Source organism: Macadamia integrifolia, chromosome 11 (genome assembly GCF_013358625.1).
Source record: "Macadamia integrifolia cultivar HAES 741 chromosome 11, SCU_Mint_v3, whole genome shotgun sequence".
Classification (NCBI taxonomy): domain Eukaryota; kingdom Viridiplantae; phylum Streptophyta; class Magnoliopsida; order Proteales; family Proteaceae; genus Macadamia; species Macadamia integrifolia.
Window position 1 is genome coordinate 33,302,435 of NC_056567.1, and position 20,313 is coordinate 33,322,747.

The window sequence follows — 20,313 nt, forward strand, 5'->3', positions numbered from 1 at the left end:
CAATACAAAGCTTTTGTAGTAGAAACTACTATGATGTTATAGTATTGATCCTTGGCTGAAATGAGATGAGGAAAAGCTTGAAATAGATGTTGAATCACCACCACAGCAACTGAATAAGCTTTGAACAGAATTGAGGTTAAGTCACATTTGTAGTGCTACCGTCATAGTATTTGATGCCCTCTACTGCCAAGAGTTGTTCCGCACCTCTACTTCCAAGATAAAACAACCTCCCACTAGAAGATGAGGCAGTTCTTCTAGTCCCTTTAAGGAGCAAAAAGCTACAGCATAGTAGCCCCCTCTAACATTACACAAGACTTAGAGAAAATAGAAGAAAGAGAAAGACTTAAATGGTTGCAAAGAGTAGAAATAGATGGAGTATCAATGTGTGAATATATATCTCTGTAAAGTATTTGGTTGAATTTATATAGACTCAAAACCAACCGTTGCATCTTGGATTCCTCAAGAGTAAACTCCAACTAATGTCAAGTTAATTGGAGAATAATGTCATATGGACATTAATTGGGAATTAATTCAATTTATTGAATTAATCCCAATCAATTTCTTAACCCACCTCCCCACTCATGGTAGTGACCATGAATGGACTTTAGGGCACCCATATAATGACATTAACCATTTACCTCCATTTGGCAATAACCTATGGCATAAATTCAGAATTAATTTTATAAATGAAATTAATCCAAATCAATTCTCTTTGTCCACCTCTCCACTCATGGTAATAGTCATGAATGGACTTTAGGGCTCCTATAGGTTGTTATTGACCATTTTCCACTACCTTGACCCTGAGGGTCCCACAACATTACAAGTCATAAAACACATAAAACAAAAACCTCATTTTGAAACTTAATTATAATAAAATAAATATAAATTCTAACAGTACTTGCATAGCCTGCCTTAAATTTGAACCAATCACATTTGAAGTCTTGAGAGCTTCTGCCAATCCTGCTACCTTCAATGTCAGTTTAGCCAATGCTGAATTACCAACCTGTTTAGTCCACGAAGAACGCTGATTTGATGTTTAGACTTGAGCTTACTAACATGATCCACTATCTCGATAACATCAAACATTCAAACCCAACCCAACACTACAAAATCTATGAACTTTACCAGTCCAGTGCCTTCAGGTTGGGCAAGTCTTCAGAACCTATAGAATGATCTAAGACATACAATGCAAATCAAGTTGCAGAATTCAGAGACAGGAATATTTGCAATGGATCTGTCTAGAAAATTATGTGATCTAATCCTTAAAATCAATACAAAATAAAGCTAGAAACATCATAGTATTGTGGATTGTTAAAAAGTTATTAAGTTTACTTATTGTTGATTTTCAGCTAAAAATTTGCGGTACTGAAAGTTGGAGAGGACAATCCACTGCCACAAACTTCAATATTAACAATCTATGGTAATGATATTATCACTGATGGGAAAGAATATATCTCCCCGGTGGTGTCTACATGTGATTCATTGAAAGAATGAAAAAATCTTACTTGATACAAAGGTAAGCTTTGCCAAAAAGAAGCCTCAAAAATTAATAACAATGTCGCAATAGCTACTTCCAGTGGGAATCATAATTGTCAAGAAATTATGGTTCTCCTTGAATTCGAATTCCTCTTCTTTCCCATTAACTGTGCAGAACTTTGGCTTTGTATTGGAATATGCTCCGAAACGACCTGGCCCTCTCCCTTTGATACTCATTCCACAATTAGAAGAACTATTGAAGAATTCCATTTCTTCAACAGCTCCACCAGAATTATACATTTCTATTAGTCCAATGGGTGCGAACTGAAATCTTTGGTCATAAAGCTGCAGAAACCACAACATAGTAGTTATATATTCATAAACAACTCGACGAATATTCAGGATTCATGTTTTCTAAATTAGCAAAAAAATTCCATTACTCCACAAGGTTAGTTGATAGTTGAAACAAACCTTAATTGGAGATATGGTAAACACATCACATTGTAAGACCCCCAATGATACATCCAAATATCCTTCCTTTGGCAATCTAACCAGTGACCCTGAAGTAGTCATAACACCAGAAAACATTAAAGAATCTATCAAAAAATAGAGTAATCAACCCATATTTTAAGGTTTCTACTATCATAAAGGATATCCACTTATAGGCTGGGAAGCCAAAGGAACTAATATTGTTCAATTCAAAGCTTCATAACTCAGTTCAATATGTGCTGCATATGCAAACAATATAGCTAACTAAGATGGGTTGTACACTTGTACCTGAATTAAACATAAAGATTGCACAATCTCCTGTCCATGTCTCCCCAGAAACCTCTTCCAAATACTCGATATCAGTAGGGCTTACGTTCCCAGATAGCTCAGAACGCGTACTGTTCTGAACATTACTTTGAAAGCCTGGCCAACTTCCTGCACCTTGGCAATTGAAAATGCCTACTACTCCAGAAAATTTGTTCAGGTTCCAAATCTTCAAAAGACTGCAAGCTCAGTAGTGAGCAAAGGTGTCAAGAAAGAATAAACTAAGTTAGCTATGAACTTGGGAGAGAAAAAACTACCTCTTTCCATCCATAACTGGGTCATTGAATAAACAATCTCGTGATGGCCTGCCGGGGTATTTGGCTCTGAGAACTGACCCATCTGGAAGTACAAGCCTCTTAAGTATCGTGAAATCATGTTGTCCGGGTTTGTCACTGTCATACAAAATAAGAGCACAGACATGTAAATGTTTCCTTAAGTAGAGTTGCGATCCAGAGGGACATCCAAAAGATTAGGTGAAATTTGAAGTGATGACATGATCCACTATTCCATAGAAAAATATGGCAACTTGTCTTGGAAGAGAGTAAATCAATAAGATGGTTACAAATAAAAACAGGTTGGAAACTTTCTGACTTAATTTGTTGATTGGTGACCTGGTCCCTAGAACCCCACTCTGGCGCACCACAAGTCCTCCATGTAGACTATGTGTATTACTTTTATAAGTCGAGCTAATTTCACAATATTTATTGTTTCTTTTGATTTTTTCCTTTCTTGCTCCTATGTTCGATATTTTAACTGCATATGTAATCTACCTGACATAAACCCCACAACCTCCCACAGCTCGAGCAACCGCATGAAACTCAGCTGCATAGTGGCTGCTCTGAAATTCAGCAAAAGAAGTTGATGTAAGAGGCCTGAAATGTAACCAAAAGTAGGAATGGTTATGGGCAAGGATTATTACATAGAACATGTCCCAATCTGGGACCACAATTTCACCGAGAAAGATGCTGTTAAAGGCCACGGAAGCTATATGCACTGTTTGTGATGTTTGGTTTCTTGGCATATAATCATCAGATGCTCTCGTTATTGCACTTCTTTTACAACTGAAATGAAAAGTCATAAACTGCAAGTATTAGAGGAATTTATAGATAGTACCTAGTTCAACTGAGAACCAGATTAGATGCTTGACTTCACAAAGCCAATGTATTTAGATGTACCTACAAAAGTCAGCAATAAGGTCATCCTAAGAAAAGGACATCAATGTATGTATTTCTCATGTGATGATTGGGGAGCACAACTTGATTTGCTATACCTACAGAATCTCTAATGATAGAATATACCTGATTCCGTGGTCTCCCCTGGCTGGATCATCTGCTAATTATGTTTATAGTATTCCAAGAATGTCACTTAAAATTGTCCTGTTGTTGAGTGTTTTTTGGTAGGCATAATTTACACATATTTGATTGATTTAAGTCAAGCAACAGTTTGCATATCCCCTCATTTTAACTTGTGGCTGTTTACAGTCAAATTATTTATTCTATATCTTTGAAATTATACAAAAGCAACATCACTGAAACAATTATGTTAAGACTGGACCCACTAAGAGTTTTGGTTTAAATCAATCATACATGCAGGATTCCTATCTCTGACCTGATATGCATTAAGAAACACATTGTCCTTTTAAGATACATACAATTGATGAAATGGATTATGTGAGTTTCTTACTGGTAAAGGGAATCCGTATTTTGACCCATGCAGCAGATTATGCTGTTGTCTTGGAAGTTTGCAGCTATGGACTTCTCCAGGGCTTGTTGGAAACGTTTCGTAAGTGAAACTCGTCCTCCAAGACCAGTCCCAATTGTTTCAAGTATGTTTTGTACATCTACCTTAACCCCATCCACATCTTGAGAGGCAAGATATCTGTGCTGATCATCGTAAAATTCAGAAATTTTAGCTGGATCAATGGTGCAAACCCCATACTTCTCCATGCAATCCATTGCACCATCCCTCAAATGTGCTAGATGGCCTGGCGACTGTAGTGGATATCTCAGTTTTGAATTATATTTCTTAGTTTCTGGTGCATCTGTATCTACTCCTCCCCAGTACCCCATGAGTGCATGCCATACATAGACATACCTGCAAATTTCCACAAGAAAAATGGAAAACATGTTCTATACCTCCCAATATAACTTGCAGTGAAGAAGCTAAGATACCTTTCAGAAAGACCTTAAAGGATAGTCGACAAATGGAATAGTCCGATTCAAGGCATTATGCTAAGGAAAAGACCAGTTGGTTCGACTAAGGATATCCCAGTATGCATGTCTGACAATACCAGCTCCTTGTCATTGAGAGTGTTTGGTTGGCTAAGATGATTTGATCGAAATTGACCGGGAGATCTCCCAAGTGGGAGCAAAGAATGCCAGGCCTTTCCTTTTGTAAGACCACTCTTACACTCTATCCTATCTGTACCTCAGATTTCCATTATAGCATAAACAACCAGTTGAAATGAAAAATCAAGGAAACCATACTTCAAATTGAAAGCCCTTTTAATTTCTGAGACAAAATCTTTTAGATCATTTGTTGTCTCGTTGGGAGATTCATTCTCTTTCTTCCGAAACTTATTATTTACTTTGATGCTCATTAATCTGGACCCAAACCTGTCATTTGAATGAAAACAAAATCAGATATAACTGTAGACAATATCAAAATGAACAAGAAACTGATAGATAACGTAACAAAATTGATTTAAGAGAATGGATAGATTGATGTACTGTAATTCTTCAGGAGACAGCCCCTCTTCTTTCTGTAACTCGTTATATGTATCCTGCCACCCATCATCTATTATTATAAATTTTGCAGGGGTGCCTCCATCAGACAAGCTGAGCCAGAGAAAGATTGGTAAGAGATATAGAAAACTATCTAGTTAAAGCTTTATGGCTTGGTCAATAAAAGTGAATAATATAGACTAGGATGAAGAATTAAGATGGTATGCACCAGGAATCATGTCTACCTCTTTAGACCATCTTTTATTCCTTGGGGATTAACCTCAGTATAAAAGGCATCCCAGGTGCACCAGCCAAACCAATCTAACATTCCGGGCATCTGCTTCCACAGGCAACCAAAAATAAAAAAGATGTTTAATAGGATTGGGAATATGTTATCCATGCAAGATGACTAAATCAAAGTGCCACACTAAGATGAGTCCCATGAATTGGACAAAGCAAATAGACTTGCCTTTTTGGTTTCACGTAGTGAAAAGGTCCCCATATGCTTCTCCAATATCCTGTATCCATACTACAAGAACAAGTAAGAACTAAGTATACCATGACTGCATATGACATTAATCCAATCCAATCCAATGGCATGGGAAATGGCATTGCTGCCATCTAAGACCACACCTTGGATTCTTGTCATATGACACTTGGCATGAGAATCCAGAAATCAAATTTCACTTTGAGAGCCGACCTACTTCATGGATTCATTCATCAGATCAAATGGGTTGTTTCCATAGTTCACAAAAACTGCTTTTAGAAACTGTGATGTAACTACAGCTGGGTCACCTATCAAAATATAAAAGAGATCCAAGTCATTAGGTTATGATTATGTAACTTGCTTTAAAGAAATTAAGAAGTGGTTTGGACAGAAATGCAGGAGGAAGCTGTTCCACTCAGCATCGAATTGAGCAGAAATTTCAGCTCAAATCTAAAGTAGATTGGATGCACTGTGGGTTGTTGTGATAGAATGATCTTCATCCTATAAGGTCAAAATTTTATTGGTGAGCCCAGCTTTTACAATGAAGAGCTTACCACTTTCTACACACACCTCGAGCTCATTTGCTGAGTTACCCTGCAAACTGCTTCTGAAATCACCATCTAACACAGGCAAGAAAAGGATGTAAGATGTAGATGCATTAGAAGCAGAAACAACTTGATCTTCTCTAGCTTCCAGGAGCAGCATCTGTGTCTCAACAGGAACATCACTTCCTGAGTTCCCCACCCGAGGTATCATCCACCAAATCTTAAACCGGTACAAACAGAGAAGTCTTAATTCCTCTTCCCTGTATTGGAAACGAAAATTGGAAACGAAAATATAACGTTCAATCATTCACATTCTTAAAGGGAAGTTGCCAAGTTAGACGTCTAAATTTTTAAATAATGACCTGTCACTATGATATGAGATCATATTTACTAGTATTGACAAAGTTATTAAGAAATTGGAGGGATAGGGGGGCTGTATAGTTCTACGAGTCTTATATACAAACAAGTAAGGACCGAGTTTCCTCCTCACCCGATAACTTCTTAATCTATGGGATCTAATCCTCCAATTGGGTAGAAACGGTATTTCGAATCTTTATAAATAAGGGGTGAGAGTTAACAATGACATTTATTATTTCATGAGTCCAATCACTGTCAAATCTCCTTGGATGAAGAGATTCTCTCTTCACCTTGGGGTGGTGGAAAACTTTCTCCTCCAAGTAAATAGTAAGAGTAAGAGACATAATGTAAATATAAAGGGATTTTCTTATTGACACTCCATAATGTGTCAAGTAAGTTGTAACTTATTTTTTGCCCTCTTAACATAACATATAACATATTTTTTATTGCAACCATATTAAAAACCCACCATTTCACATGCATACTTGCAAAGTGAAACAATGACAATTTGTTTCAAATTATTTTGAAAACCTTTATTATAATTGGCATAATGAACCTTTGGGAATAAGACAAAGGACAATAAAAAAAAATTACATATTCTAAATACACTGGTGTCATCCCTAATATGAAACTCTAATCAATATCCAAAAACACTTTAGGGTAAATGAATTTTTTTTTTTGGTAAGTAGGGTAAATGAATTATGAGTTTATATTTCTCACAATCTCTCTCCCCTCTCTCTCCTCTTTAAATTCATGGGTCTCCTCCTCATTAATTCGCTCTTCACTATTGGCTGAGCATGTAAAATGTCAATGTAAGCAGTTATATTGGCCAACATATAAATTCTCTCCCAATGATATATTATCATTCACGCACTTGTAAAAGATGCAAAATCACAAGATAAATCCGACCATACATTTTTACCCTTTTTTAAATCTCAACCGTTTCTTTCCAATTATATTTGGGAGAATGCATAGCAATGTCTATAAAATTGATACACATGAATGGATATACACAAGATCTTTACCAATATTGAAAGAGGTATTTAATTGAATTAAACCCTGAAATTCGACATGTGGCTAATCTAACAATGTGCTTTCTATCCAACTGTCAGAATTATTTGAGTATTTGAAAGAAAAAAATAAAAGGCCATCGTGACAGTAATAATTCACCCATTCTTTATTGATCCAACTTCAACGCTGCAGAATTTCTCAGTTCATGAGGAGAGAGAGAGAGAGAGTTGGTTTTTAATGAACTTCTGTACAAAGCTATATTTTGCAGAACCTTACAGCGAATAAGGACTTCCCATATTAACAACCAAATTCATCAATGGCATCAGCCTTCGGAGTCATAAACCGGGAAAGAAAAATGTGAATCTTGATTGTTTAAAGAACATGTAGAGAGAAGGCATTCACCAAAAAACAAAAAATGTAGAGAGAAGGCGGGGAGGGGGAGCTGGGGTGGAAGAGGAAGACTTACAAAACTCCAAGCTTGAAAACATGGCGGCTGCTCCTCTCTGTTGAAGTAGCACCCAGAAACACAGAAGCATTTCTCGAAGAAGTCACAACAATGTTGTCGGGTACCCCAGCCAGTGCATCCTTGCCGTTAATCCTCAAAATCCCATCTGCCACAACAGGTTTTGTTGCGCTTAAACACATGGACTGCTTCCATCTCTTCTGGAGACGCGGGCATCCATTAAAGGATTTCCTCCGATTTGGATATGGAAATAGCGAGATAGGGGCACTGAGTGATAGATTTCTCAGAGATCGAGAAACCATAGTGTTCTTCCCAATCCTGCACAAAGCCCGTGGATTATTTTTTTGAAATTTCGACCGTTCGAATGAAGGATTATCCCAAGAGTCAGAGGACAGCATTGAGCCTCAAATCCAATAGATAGGATGACCCGTATGGTCATGGTCCCGGTCCCCATTGATGATGGAGTGATTCAGAAGGTAACGTGGGTGGGTGCGATTGACTGATTATAGATAGCGTCTGCGTAGTATGCCACTGTGTGGCCATGAAACTCCGTGCTTAAAAAACCCAGAATCGTTTTATGCGAATTGAATCCAGATTTTTGACTGTCCGATTACATCCTCGACTTGTTTAATCTAGATTCCAGATTTTTGACTATCCGTCTCTTAGCTATTTTTTCTTTTCCCCAATCTTTTGAATCTTCAAGAACCTCGAGTTCATTAGCTACTTGTTATTTCGCTTGAATTCGAACACCTTTTGACGGGATACCGAATACTCTTAAATGGATCGAATTCATATTTTCGACTATCCCTTTATGATCTTAATTAAAAATACCCTAACACTAGTGTTAGATTAGCCATGATTGGGATCATCTGATCCTATCAAAATTTTAAATCCATATTAATCCCAGACTTCAATTGAATCATTTATTAGATGACTCTTTTGTTTTTTTAATCAAAGGTGGGCTAAAAAAACCCCAAATTAAGGGTGCAAGTTTGGCCTTGTCAGTCCAATCCCACCTTGAGACTAAACCAGGCTTGGGCTGAGATACCTTGGTCTTGAGGGGCAGGTCAAGGTTGGGAATTTATGGTCCTGAGTCAAGACTGGGCTAGGGTTGAGGCCCCAAGTTAAGACCGACTCTATCTTCTTCTTTTTTTCTGCTCGACCCAGCCCATCGACTGCATCTCCCTTCCCCCTCCCCATGGTCAAGACTAATCAGGGTCAGCCTGGATCAAGTTGGATTTTACAGGCCTTAAATCAAGATTGGGCTAGGCCTGGACCTGGCAAATGAGATTCAGGGTTGAGCTGAGATTTTCCTGAAGCTTCTTACAGCCCAGTCCACATCAATTAGGCATTTTAGTGGGATTTATGGCAAGAGATCATGAATGATTGGAAGGGAAGACAGTTTGAGAGGGCTTTCCCAGTCATGGAGCTATGTTGGAGAACATGACCTTTTGAACCAAACAATCATACTCTAGGAGGATGCCAGATGAGAGGAATAAACTTAAAATAACCAAATATTTTAGTGCTTGGAAACCAACTTAGATGAGCTTGAGAATGCTAACAGAGTTATCATGCTTGATTTGACGCAATCCGATGCCTCTTTCGCTCTTAGGAAGGCAAGCAAATGACCATTTTATGGGATGGGGATGGAGAAATCTAGTAGAGTCAACCTCTTTCCAAAGGGGGGGGGGGAAAAGCTCTTTGAAGCCTAATGTGCACCCAACACATACACACAATCCAATTATATATTGTTTGGGGAAGTGTTTCATGAGTGTGNGATAGATTTCTCAGAGATCGAGAAACCATAGTGTTCTTCCCAATCCTGCACAAAGCCCGTGGATTATTTTTTTGAAATTTCGACCGTTCGAATGAAGGATTATCCCAAGAGTCAGAGGACAGCATTGAGCCTCAAATCCAATAGATAGGATGACCCGTATGGCCATGGTCCCGGTCCCCATTGATGATGGAGTGATTCAGAAGGTAACGTGGGTGGGTGCGATTGACTGATTATAGATAGCGTCTGCGTAGTATGCCACTGTGTGGCCATGAAACTCCGTGCTTAAAAAACCCAGAATCGTTTTATGCGAATTGAATCCAGATTTTTGACTGTCCGATTACATCCTCGACGGAAAAAAATCGTCTGCAATTCCGATCTCGTACAATTCCGTGCAATACCACCTTCAAAGGGTGACACGTGTATTGATACCAATGCAATGGTCCAGATCTGATTTAAATGCCTCTTTACTGATTTAATGTTTTATTAGTTCTACTAGATCTAGACCATTGTATTGGTATCAATACACTTGTCACCGCCTATAGGTGGTATTGCACGGAATTGTACGAGATTGGAATTGTAGACGATTTCAACCCCATCTTCGACTAGTTTTATCTAGATTTCAGATTTTTGACTATCCGTCTCTTAACTATTTTTTCTTTTCCCCATTCTTTTGAATCTTCAAGAACCTCGAGTTCATTAGCTACTTGTTATTTCGCTTGAATTCGAACACCTTTTGACGGGATACCAAATACTCTTAAATGGATCGAATTCATATTTTCGACTATCCCTTTATGATCTTAATTAAAAATACCCTAACACTAGTGTTAGATTAGCCATAATTGGGATCATCTGATCCTATCAAAATTTTAAATCCATATTAATCCCAGACTTCAATTGAATCATTTATTAGATGACTCTTTTTTTTTTAATCAAAGGTGGGCTAAAAAAACCCCAAATGAAGGGTGCAAGTTTGGCCTTGTTAGTCCAAGCCCACCTTGAGACTAAACCAGGCTTGGGCTGAGATACCTTGGTCTTGAGGGGCAGGTCAAGGCTGGGAATTTATGGTCCTGAGTCAAGACTGGGCTAAGGTTGAGGCCCCAATTTAAGACCGACTCTATCTTCTTCTTTTTTTCTCCTCAACCCAGCCCATCGACTGCGTCTCCCTTCCCCCTCCCCATGGTCAAGACTAATCAGGGTTAGCTTGGATCAAGTTGGATTTTACAGGCCTTAAATCAAGATCGGGCTAGGCCTGGACCTAGCAAATGAGATTCAGGGTTGAGCTGAGATTTTCCTAAAGCTTCTTACAGCCCAGTCCACATCAATTAGGCATTTTAGTGGGATTTATGGCAAGAGATCATGAATGATTGGAAGGGAAGACAGTTTGAGAGGGCTTTCCAAGTCATGGAGCTATGCTGGAGAACATGACCTTTTGAACCAAACAATCATACTGCGGGAGGATGACAGATGAGAGGAATAAACTTAAAATAACCAAATATTTTAGTGCTTGGAAACCAACTTAGATGAGCTTGAGAATGCTAACAGAGTTATCATGCTTGATTTGACGCAATCCGATGCCTCTTTCGCTCTTAGGAAGGCAAACAAATGACCATTTAATGGGATGGAAAAATCTAGCAGAGTCAACCTCTTTCCAAAGGGGAAAAAAAAAAAGCTCTTTGAAGCCTAATGTGCACCCAACACATACACACAATCCAATTATATATTGTTTGGGGAAGTGTTTCATGAGTGTGGCTCCTGTTGCTCATGTGCGTGAGGAGCAATAGGAGCACACGATGAAACATTATAAAAAATGTCATTTTCCATTTTATGGGGTAGGGTTGATCATTTCACCCCTTATATGTCTACTCTGGAGCCACACTCTCCACCTAAACCTAAACCTTAAAAAAGAAAGAAAGAAAGAAAGAGAATAGGCGAGGTTTATAGGGGCATCCCTGTTGCACCCCTATGGGGAACATTAGTAAAGTCGGTGTGCTATACTAGCATTATTTAGGGGTGTCAAACGGTGTGGTTTTGGTTATTTGGTTCAATTCCTATTTGGTTTATATTTTGATAAGATGAAACCAAAACCGCACCGGATGGGAATAAGGTGAAATCAGAATTGTTTTCATTCGGTTTCGATTTTAGTGGTTTTTAATCGGTTTTTGTTATTCGGTTCACAACCGATTTACATGGGATTAATAGTGTCGTTTTATAAAATGGTTTGCATCATACAACTAGTGTGAATCTTACATATATTAAATTTCCTAAAGAGTTAAGACAATATACATTTATTTTGCGAAGGACAATATATTTTCTATGTAAAAGACTACACATATTATAACTAATTAACTATGATTTTAGAAATTAGAAAATCAAGAAGTGTAATTGTGTGAAAGTGAAGCTCTCTTATTAATTAGTTCTTTGCTTTTTTTTTCTCCCATTTTTTCATAGAGATCCATTGAATTTCAAAACACTTAAGTCTTTAATACTACGTACCGATTAGCCATCGGTTTTTTGGTTTGATTTGATTTTGAACCGGAATTATGGCCTATAAAATTAAAATCGGATCAATTTACTATGGTACGGTTCGGTTCGATTCTAACCGGTTGGTTTCGGTTATACATTGACACCCTTAGCATTATTAAATTTCGAACAAATTAGGAGAGGAGGAACTGAGGAAAGCTTTGAGACTACGAGAAAAGGTGTGGATGGTGCGCACAGGGAAGCCATTGCTCTCAACAACGATGCGTGGAAAGCACAGTGATCAGTGATGTGCCTCTCATTCATGCCTCATTCATGAACCATTTAATCCGGACTCTGAACTTCCTTTGATCATCGAACATCCATTCCAACCGTTTAATGTTCGCGGAAGAAACCCTATATCTCAGTTTACCGAACATCATCAAGAACGATAGAACATGACGATCTTGTTCTGATCCTTCATTAATATTTTGTCTGTGTCATTGGTTTCGATCTCTGATTCGAAAAAAATATGGCGGCTGGACAGGTCGTTATGCGCGCTAAGTATAAGACATCTGTTAAAGACCCCGGCATCCCAGGAGTGATTAAGATGGTTGGTATCCGAACTGAATTAGTTCAACTTCAGTCTTTTTTTTTCCCCCCTGGGTGAAGATTGTTGCTTCGGATTTTATGTTTGATTCGGAACTTTTGCGAAACCTTCGGCTGTTCAATTCCCATGGCATTTACTTTTGAATGTATGCTTTCCAAATGACTATGCCTGACATTTCAATTCTTATTCATTGATGCAGACCTGGGATAAATTTACATTTGCTCCAAATGATCCTAGGTCATCCGTGAAGCTTGCTGTGGGGTTTAAATCCATTAAAGGTACTTCTCATTATATTTTCGTCTGCAAGAATTTTGATGTTTGTCAGATGGTGTTATTAGTAATCGTTCATCCATTCTCTTGGTTGTTTGGGTACTAGATCCCTAGAGCGTTTTATCAGTAGTTGTTCATCTTATTAATTTTATTTTATTTTTCTTTTTGAATTCTGCAAACTCGAACAGCTTGTTTTATTAAAGGTACTTCTCATTATATTTTCCTCTGCAAGAATTTTGATGTTTGTCAGAGGGTGTTATTAGTAATCGTTCATCCATTCTCTTGGTTGTTTGGGTACTAGTTTTGACAATCCCCCTGGAGGGTTTTATTAGTAATTGTTCATCTTATTGATTTGATTTGATTTTTATTTTGGAATTATGCAAACACGAACAGCTTGTTTGTGATTGTTGAATGTCTGCTAGCACTGTGATACATGGCAAGTGATGGAAGGGCAACTGGAAATGTCATTGTCTAAACCATCTTCAGCTTGTTTACATAATAAAATAAAAGATGGGAGAATGTGACTTCTGGCAACTCGTGAGTCCAATTATGTGGCACAACCCAAACACATACTCAAATTTATACTTTTGAAGATATATACTAATGCAAGGAAGATAGGTACATTTTGTTTCCAATTGGACAGTGAAAAAGGGCATTCAAGGAGGTGGATTGTGGATATATTAATATTATTCCAATCTGATGGCAGTAAAAAGTACTCAAAATTGCTTTGACAATAGAAGGCTTCATGGTAGACAATTGTGTTTTTTTTTTGCTAAAATAATAAATGTGTCTACAATTCTGGGACCACTTACTGATTCTTAAGATCTGTTGGTTTACAATTTTCATGTGGGAAAAATGGTATTGGTTGTGCATGCTTGTAGTGGAAACGAGTCCTCTATGATAGCATTACTTTTGGTTGCAGTTACATTTGGTGGTTGGCTGCGGTTGGGCTTATGTTTGAAAGAATTTGTTGTTTAGAACTTGTTGATGGTGCCTGGAGGGCAAGAATATGGATTTACCGTGCTGTTTCATTAGGCTGGTCGGTGCTGTATGCCAATCTAAAAAAAAAAAAATATAGAGAGAAAACAAATAGGAAAAAAATGCTTTTGATACCCAAATCCATTGGTCCCTCATGTGAACCCAAAAGCAGAAATCTCAGCTGTGGAGTTTCCTTAGCTTTTCTAGATTGGCCTTTCATATTTCCATCATCGTGCAAGGGAGAGACTTGCTATAACTTTGAAGTGCTTTAGATTGCAAAGATGATTTACATTTGTACATTGTGATGCATGGACATGCATATGTTGTCAATTATCCACTCCTAGTACTTCTGCCATTATTTTTGCGTCTCTTAGTTCTTTTTTATGTTCAATCTTTTTTTCTTTCTTTCTTGATATCTTAGGTCACAAGTTCAGCAAGGAGGGATCGAAACAGGCACTACTGAATCTTACACAAGATCAGGTTTGCGTCAACCAGTTTAATCCCATGTCTTGTACGGCTTTGATGGCAATTTCATGCCTGTTTTTGTTTTCTATTAAGCGGCCTTGCATCCTTTGACAGAGCTGCTTTGTAGGGATTTAAATTGATTGAGCTCAAGTAGGCTTTCCCTAGATCCACTTCAATTCCGATTTAAGTATATCCTATCTCTGATCCACAATAGCCCACACATTTATGCTTTGAATTTGAATCTGATAAAAATCTGGAATTCTGATCTGATCTGATTAACAAATAAGCGGAAAGATGACCTAAAATGTGTTTATTTTTTGGTGGCTTTTGGACATGATTTTCCATACAATCCCTGTTGTTAAATAATTAAAAGTACTATTATGGCACAGAGAAATGGTCGAGTGGTCCAAAAATTAATACTTGATGAAACTTTTGGATATGTGCATTTTATCCTGTGTCCTTAGATATTTCCCCTCCCCTTCACCCTGATGTAGCTAAGATGAATACACATACACACACATTTACATACTAGGAATGTGATTTAAATTGTAAAGTCCTGCTGCTTTGTATTCTGAATGTCCATTCATTAATGGTGCTTCAGCCTGTGAAATGTACTTTTGAACTGTATTTATTGTGTACCCCATGTTTGGAAGTAGAAATTTGCTTGACTTTATTCCTTAATATTATAGGGTGGAGGTTACATTTTCGAGTTTGACAAGTTCCCTGATCGTGATGTTTGCCGAGATTTCGTGGGTACGTTTCAATCTTGGTCGCAATTATGACTCACAACATTCACTTCTGGAAAATAAACTTGTTTTCCATTTAAGTTATGTCCTTCTGGCATGTATATTGGCATTTGTTTAGATTATTTAGTCATTTTTAATGAGATCATAACAGTTCATGCAGGCCTTCAGCCTAGTAGGTTTATTGCATACAGTGGTCACTTTTAAGTGTTGCTTCTTCATTACCTTTTTTTTTTTTTTTTTATATATATATAATTATATCTATATATATATTTTTAAATATTTTTTGCCTGAGATGGTTGGGTAATGGATTGATGTTATTATCTTATCATGTTTATCTGTCAATCATGTCCTCAGGTTTCTTTTTCTTTTTTGGTTTGCTTCTTTAGTTTTCCGTGTAGAAGAGAAATAAAATTGGTCGAAGCTATTCACCCAAAAATAAAAAATAAAAAATTGGTCAAAGTGCTTGTTTGGACCCAAAGTACATGAATGTTCATGTTCATAGAATATAAAATGCCCCAAAGAGCCATATAAATGCAAAAATTACAATAGTAGGGATTATTTATCGTGCATGATTTTAACTGTGTATGTAGTGGAAAGGAACCTATTGATCCATGTATATTAAATGCCCCCTTCTATGGATCAGGTGTGAATTTCCTCATCTGATTTCAAAAAATAATCAAGAAAGGAGAACAAAGAAGATGTACAACCTCATAAAACTACTGCTGCCTTAAGTCTTGTCACTACTTGCAGCTTAAATACAATTTTATCAGAGTAGTACACCCTACTCCCGAGTCCTGACATGCAAGCCTGTTTTTGTTTTACTACTTAACTAAATCTTTCCTCATCTCAACACACACGGTAGATTCTTTTGACATACAAATATACAATATATTTGTTTGTATCTTCTTGAACAATTTAAGAAATTTACTTTCTTTTCCCTTTGAATAGGAAAAGTCCTTGGGAAACTTCAGTCTATTGTTCCATCTGGACAGGATGTTAAAGTGGCATCAGAAAGATCTCCTGCTACAATTCAAAATGAACAACTTAGTCCAGAAGAAATGGAGCGCCGAATGAAGTTATTGCGAGATGATAGGTGAAGTTACTTTTGATATTCATGGATTTATGTGCTAGTATCCTGTGGCGCAACAGTTAAGTTGCACTATTGTAACATGTTGGTCACAAGTTCAAACCTTGGAAACAGACTCTCCTGCGAAGTGCGAAGCAGGGGGTAAGGCTGTGTACATTTGCCCCTTCCAGATCCTACAATAGTAGGAGCCTCGTGCATTGTTTTTTTTTTTTTAATAGATTGAAATCACCAAGGTTTGAGATTTTGTCGAAACCGAAATATTTCGAGTTTTGATAGAAATTCAACTAACACTCTGCATATTTTGGGTGGCCATTTCGGTGATCAAATAGCCATATTTTCGCCCAAAACTTTAGGGAAACCCTAATTAAACATTTATGAACATATTGGAACCTTTATATTGTAAAAAAAAATCCAGAAATGGTAGTTTGGTTTCGTACTCTAGGTTGGTAGCAAACACCATACCTTGCTGTATACTTCTTCAAATATAGCATATTCTACACAAAATTTAGTATTAAAACACACAAAATTCAATGTAAACAACTAAAATATGCATTATGAGTGAAGAAAATCCATTTAATATTACACAATTTCAAAATGTTATGAGTACAAGTGTACAAGTGTTTTAAGTTAAAAGTAGAATTGTATAACCAAACACCCTGTGAAACCATATATTCTACTCTATGTCAGTACCGCATAGAGCTCCGGGAAGGCTCAAAACCTTTGGAGGAAAAAGATGTACCTCGAAGTTTGAATCTTACACAAATCTTGCTCAAATGCGGCAAATTGTTGCTGTAGATGTGTTTTAGTAGTGGTGGAGGGCTGGTTAGAGAAGAAGGGGAAGACTAGAGTAGAAGGGGGGGTGGGGAGGGAAGCACACACTCTCACAGAACAAAACCAAACCAATTGTTATTTACTGTCAAATCTCTCTAGCAATTGTCCATCGGTTACAGCCAATATATATATGAAATTAGAAGACTTAAAAATAAAAACTTAACTGAAATAAGAAACTACCCTAACAAGGAAACAGAGCAAACCGACACTAAATCCTAACAGTCCTACTTTTCCTACTTCTTTGGAAATAAATACATGAAATAAAAGACAATAAATAAACTCTTAAATAAATCACTTCCAACCCTTGTTGGACCAAAACCCCGGGTTGGACCGGTTCTTCTTGGCTGTTGGCTTCCAAAGCCACTAGTATTGGTCCAACCAGTCAAGTGCCGTCATATCTGCATCAAGTAGTACCAACGTTTTGTTCCACCAAGAAATGTAGGTGATTTGACAAAAAATGACCAAATCTGAGATTTTTTTTTTGGAGTTTTCCTACTCGAAACCGAATTGAAACTGAAATTTCGGTTGAAGCAGTGCTTTTCTATTTATTGTTTTGTACCGAAATTGAGTCGAAACTGAAATTTTAGCCTTGATGCCAAAATTTCGGTCGAAACTCTACATTCTTACTGAGTTGCACCTAGTTGTTAGAGATATTAGTTATGTTGCTCTAAGCGTAGTTTAGGAACTTGTCATGCTATGTTTTATTTTTTTTCTTTTCCCTCATTAGGGAGGTGTGTGTAATTACTTGTAAATATATTAGTGAAGTAATATATTGGTGTCAGAGAGATTTTACTCTCAAGTCTCAACACACTATTCCACCTTTCCATCGCCTCTCCTTCTCCCTCATCCACTTCTTCTTCTTCTTCTTTCTCCAACTCTCATCTCATTGTTCTTCCCCATCCATATATTCTAACTCTAGTTTCATATCGATGTCGAAACCCTACCTTCCTACTGAGTTGCACCTGGTTTCGTTTTGACCATTGTTGCAACTGAAATATTTCGCGAAATCTTGGTGGTTTCGACTGAGATTTTGAACTATGGAAATCACAAATACATAAATTCAGGTTATTTCTCTGTTGGTTTTGTTGACAAACTAATTAAATATGGTTTGTTTCCTTTAAATTCTCTGCTTTGATTTATTGATAATGTTACTAAAGAGGATGCTTAACAGTGAGCTGCAGAAATTGCACAAGCAATTTGTCATCACCGGCATCTTGACAGAAGCTGAATTCTGGGCGACAAGGAAGGTAAGTTGTCCTTAAGTATTGTATGTAACTAATTATTTATCACAGTTGAACTTTAAAATGTCAGGAATACTTTTCTTTTCTTCTTTGGTGGGTTAGTATACTTTCTTATATAAAAGTTTTCTTAATTGCTTTTCTGTTAATAGTAGTGGAATGATTTTGTGATATATAACAGTCTTATCTTGGGGTGCAGAAGTTGCTAGGTGCTGATGGCAATAAAACATCAAAACAACAAGTGGGGTTCAAAAGTGCAATGCTTGCAGATGTTAGGCCCTTGACTGATGGTCGGGTACAGAATAGAATCTCTCTCCTTCTCTTCTTTTCTTATTTTTATTTACAGAATCAAAGCTTTCCTCATTGCTGCATTCAAGTCTTACTTTCTACTCTGCTTTGAGAAGGCCATTTCATACTATGTTTATGGTAAAAAATTTCCTGTACTCCGCAGTCCACTACCTATGGACGCAGAAAAGTGATGTCGCATTTCCTGCCATTTGATGTCTAGGGAATTGTCTGGATTGGCTTTGTCTCAAACTTCAGGCTCCAATTCAATCATATATCCTCCTGCCATATGTTGGCATGCACCCTCTCAGTAGTCCCAAGTATTGGCACACACCCTTCCGTTGGTCATGGAATCTTCAATGTTTTATTTTCACCATTTAGCCAACTCCATTTGGGCTGAAACTTGAAATGTGAGGAGGGGACAATGGGGTTTACCTGTCTATGAAATTTTGGGCCCATCCGACTTGCCATGTGGCACAACTAGGCATAGTTGTCATGGCGCCAAGGCGAACAAGGCGACCAAATGTTATTTTTCATATTTTCTAACATTATTTAATAAGCTATATATACCTTGTATCATAAAAAAATATAGATTAAGCAACATCAAGTCATTAAAAATCAAAATTTAGCCATATTAAATCATAAAAAATTAACATTAAGTCATATTAAGTTCTAAAAATCAACATTTAGAGAAATTCTCTTGTTCTATAATAAGTTTGACTGGTCAAATGATTTTATTTTTTCATGAGACTTTTTGTATTAGTTATAACATAAAATCAGCTTTCCAACAAGTCTAAGATTACTTAAATCTGAGTTGTAACGACAAAGTTATGCTCCGGTCAAACTTAATTTTAAGTGCGCGAATGCTGTTAAAATCGCCTAAATGAAAATAATTTTATGGATATCAAAACAAAAGATTATTTTACTGGATTTTTGGTTTTTAACAATGTTTTGACATGATAGAATTTATAAAATTTTCATAATTGAGAAAAACCCAGCATTTAAAAGTTGAAAATCGCCTCTATAACCAAAATCCAATTTTTGTTCTTAAACTGGGGGATTGCCTTTTTATCCTTTTGGAATTTGATTTTTAAACTATTGTTATTGGATTCAAATAGGGGGTATTTGCTTATTTATGAATAATATCTTAAGTAAATGAAAAAAAAAATATTAAAAATATTTACTTAAAAATGATATTTGGCATAAATAAGTGTCAAAACACAAGGCAACTGTCGCCTAGGCCCAAGGTAAACTGCCTGGATGCCTAGTCGTCGCCAAGGCGTCCCTTGACAACTATGCAACTAGGTTTGTGGTTCATAGAGTCCATGGTGGGATTGCAAGTCTAGGGAAACACCGCGTGTTTATTTATAAGACGGGCCTTTCCAGGTACTCTTTTTGTGTCATAACTTCCATTGAAACTTTACGATTTTTTTATCTTTTATTTTATTTATTTTTTATTTTTTATTGTTTCTGTTGGCAGACCAATAAGGTCACATTTAGCCTGACTCCGGAGATCATTCACCAGGTATGATCGTTTTATCTTTTTAGTGGTTTGCTTGTATTATTATTATCTTTTATTTGTCAATAAATCTATTAAAGAAGAAATAGGAGGGAGAGTTCTCCATAAGTATGATAAGCCTGAATTGGACCTGTTATAAAAACTAGAAAGCTCCCAGAGAAACCGGGGGGGGGGG

The 20,313-nt window shown here is 37.0% G+C and overlaps 2 protein-coding genes across 5 annotated transcripts in view; one reads left to right on the forward strand and one right to left on the reverse strand.

Annotated features, from left to right (window-relative positions):
- Nucleotides 1-1,400: 1,400 nt before the first annotated feature.
- LOC122093255 (probable galactinol--sucrose galactosyltransferase 2) lies at nucleotides 1,401-8,508 on the reverse strand. Of its 3 annotated transcripts, none has more exons than XM_042663543.1 (14): nucleotides 7,879-8,508; nucleotides 6,054-6,304; nucleotides 5,717-5,807; nucleotides 5,482-5,530; nucleotides 5,258-5,349; nucleotides 5,019-5,126; nucleotides 4,771-4,904; nucleotides 3,973-4,378; nucleotides 3,209-3,350; nucleotides 3,060-3,127; nucleotides 2,547-2,681; nucleotides 2,254-2,468; nucleotides 1,948-2,036; nucleotides 1,401-1,821 (listed from the first exon to the last, which is right to left on the reverse strand). In XM_042663543.1, the coding sequence occupies exons 1-14, from the start codon at nucleotides 8,271-8,273 to the stop codon at nucleotides 1,540-1,542; spliced, it is 2,457 nt and encodes an 818-aa protein (XP_042519477.1). In that variant the 5' UTR covers nucleotides 8,274-8,508; the 3' UTR covers nucleotides 1,401-1,539. The 3 variants fall into 3 exon arrangements, with proteins under 3 accessions (XP_042519477.1, XP_042519476.1, XP_042519478.1); XM_042663542.1 differs by having other exon boundaries at nucleotides 3,973-4,383; nucleotides 4,776-4,904; nucleotides 7,879-8,499; XM_042663544.1 differs by lacking the exon at nucleotides 5,717-5,807 and having other exon boundaries at nucleotides 3,973-4,383; nucleotides 4,776-4,904; nucleotides 5,482-5,541; nucleotides 6,070-6,304; nucleotides 7,879-8,507.
- A 3,806-nt stretch (nucleotides 8,509-12,314) lies between these two features.
- LOC122093837 (general transcription and DNA repair factor IIH subunit TFB1-1-like) overlaps nucleotides 12,315-20,313 on the forward strand; it is a 23,091-nt gene continuing 15,092 nt past the window's right edge. For both annotated transcript variants that reach the window (XM_042664365.1, XM_042664364.1), the window contains exons 1-8: nucleotides 12,315-12,722; nucleotides 12,919-12,997; nucleotides 14,389-14,447; nucleotides 15,122-15,185; nucleotides 16,127-16,271; nucleotides 18,268-18,343; nucleotides 18,534-18,629; nucleotides 20,100-20,144. In XM_042664365.1, coding sequence (XP_042520299.1) covers nucleotides 12,642-12,722; nucleotides 12,919-12,997; nucleotides 14,389-14,447; nucleotides 15,122-15,185; nucleotides 16,127-16,271; nucleotides 18,268-18,343; nucleotides 18,534-18,629; nucleotides 20,100-20,144 — 645 coding nt within the window. In that variant the 5' untranslated portion in view covers nucleotides 12,315-12,641. The remainder of the gene's footprint in view (nucleotides 12,723-12,918; nucleotides 12,998-14,388; nucleotides 14,448-15,121; nucleotides 15,186-16,126; nucleotides 16,272-18,267; nucleotides 18,344-18,533; nucleotides 18,630-20,099; nucleotides 20,145-20,313) is intronic.

Excerpts from the sequence above, each read along its gene's own strand:
- LOC122093255 (XM_042663543.1), bottom strand. The coding sequence starts at position 8,273 with ATGCTGTCCTCTGACTCTTGGGATAATCCTTCATTCGAACGGTCGAAA. Across the intron at positions 5,127-5,257 it reads ATAAAAGATGGTCTAAAGAG|CTTGTCTGATGGAGGCACCC; the intron begins GTAGACATGATT and ends TCTCTGGCTCAG. Across the intron at positions 4,905-5,018 it reads CTGTCTCCTGAAGAATTACA|GTTTGGGTCCAGATTAATGA; the intron begins GTACATCAATCT and ends TTCAAATGACAG.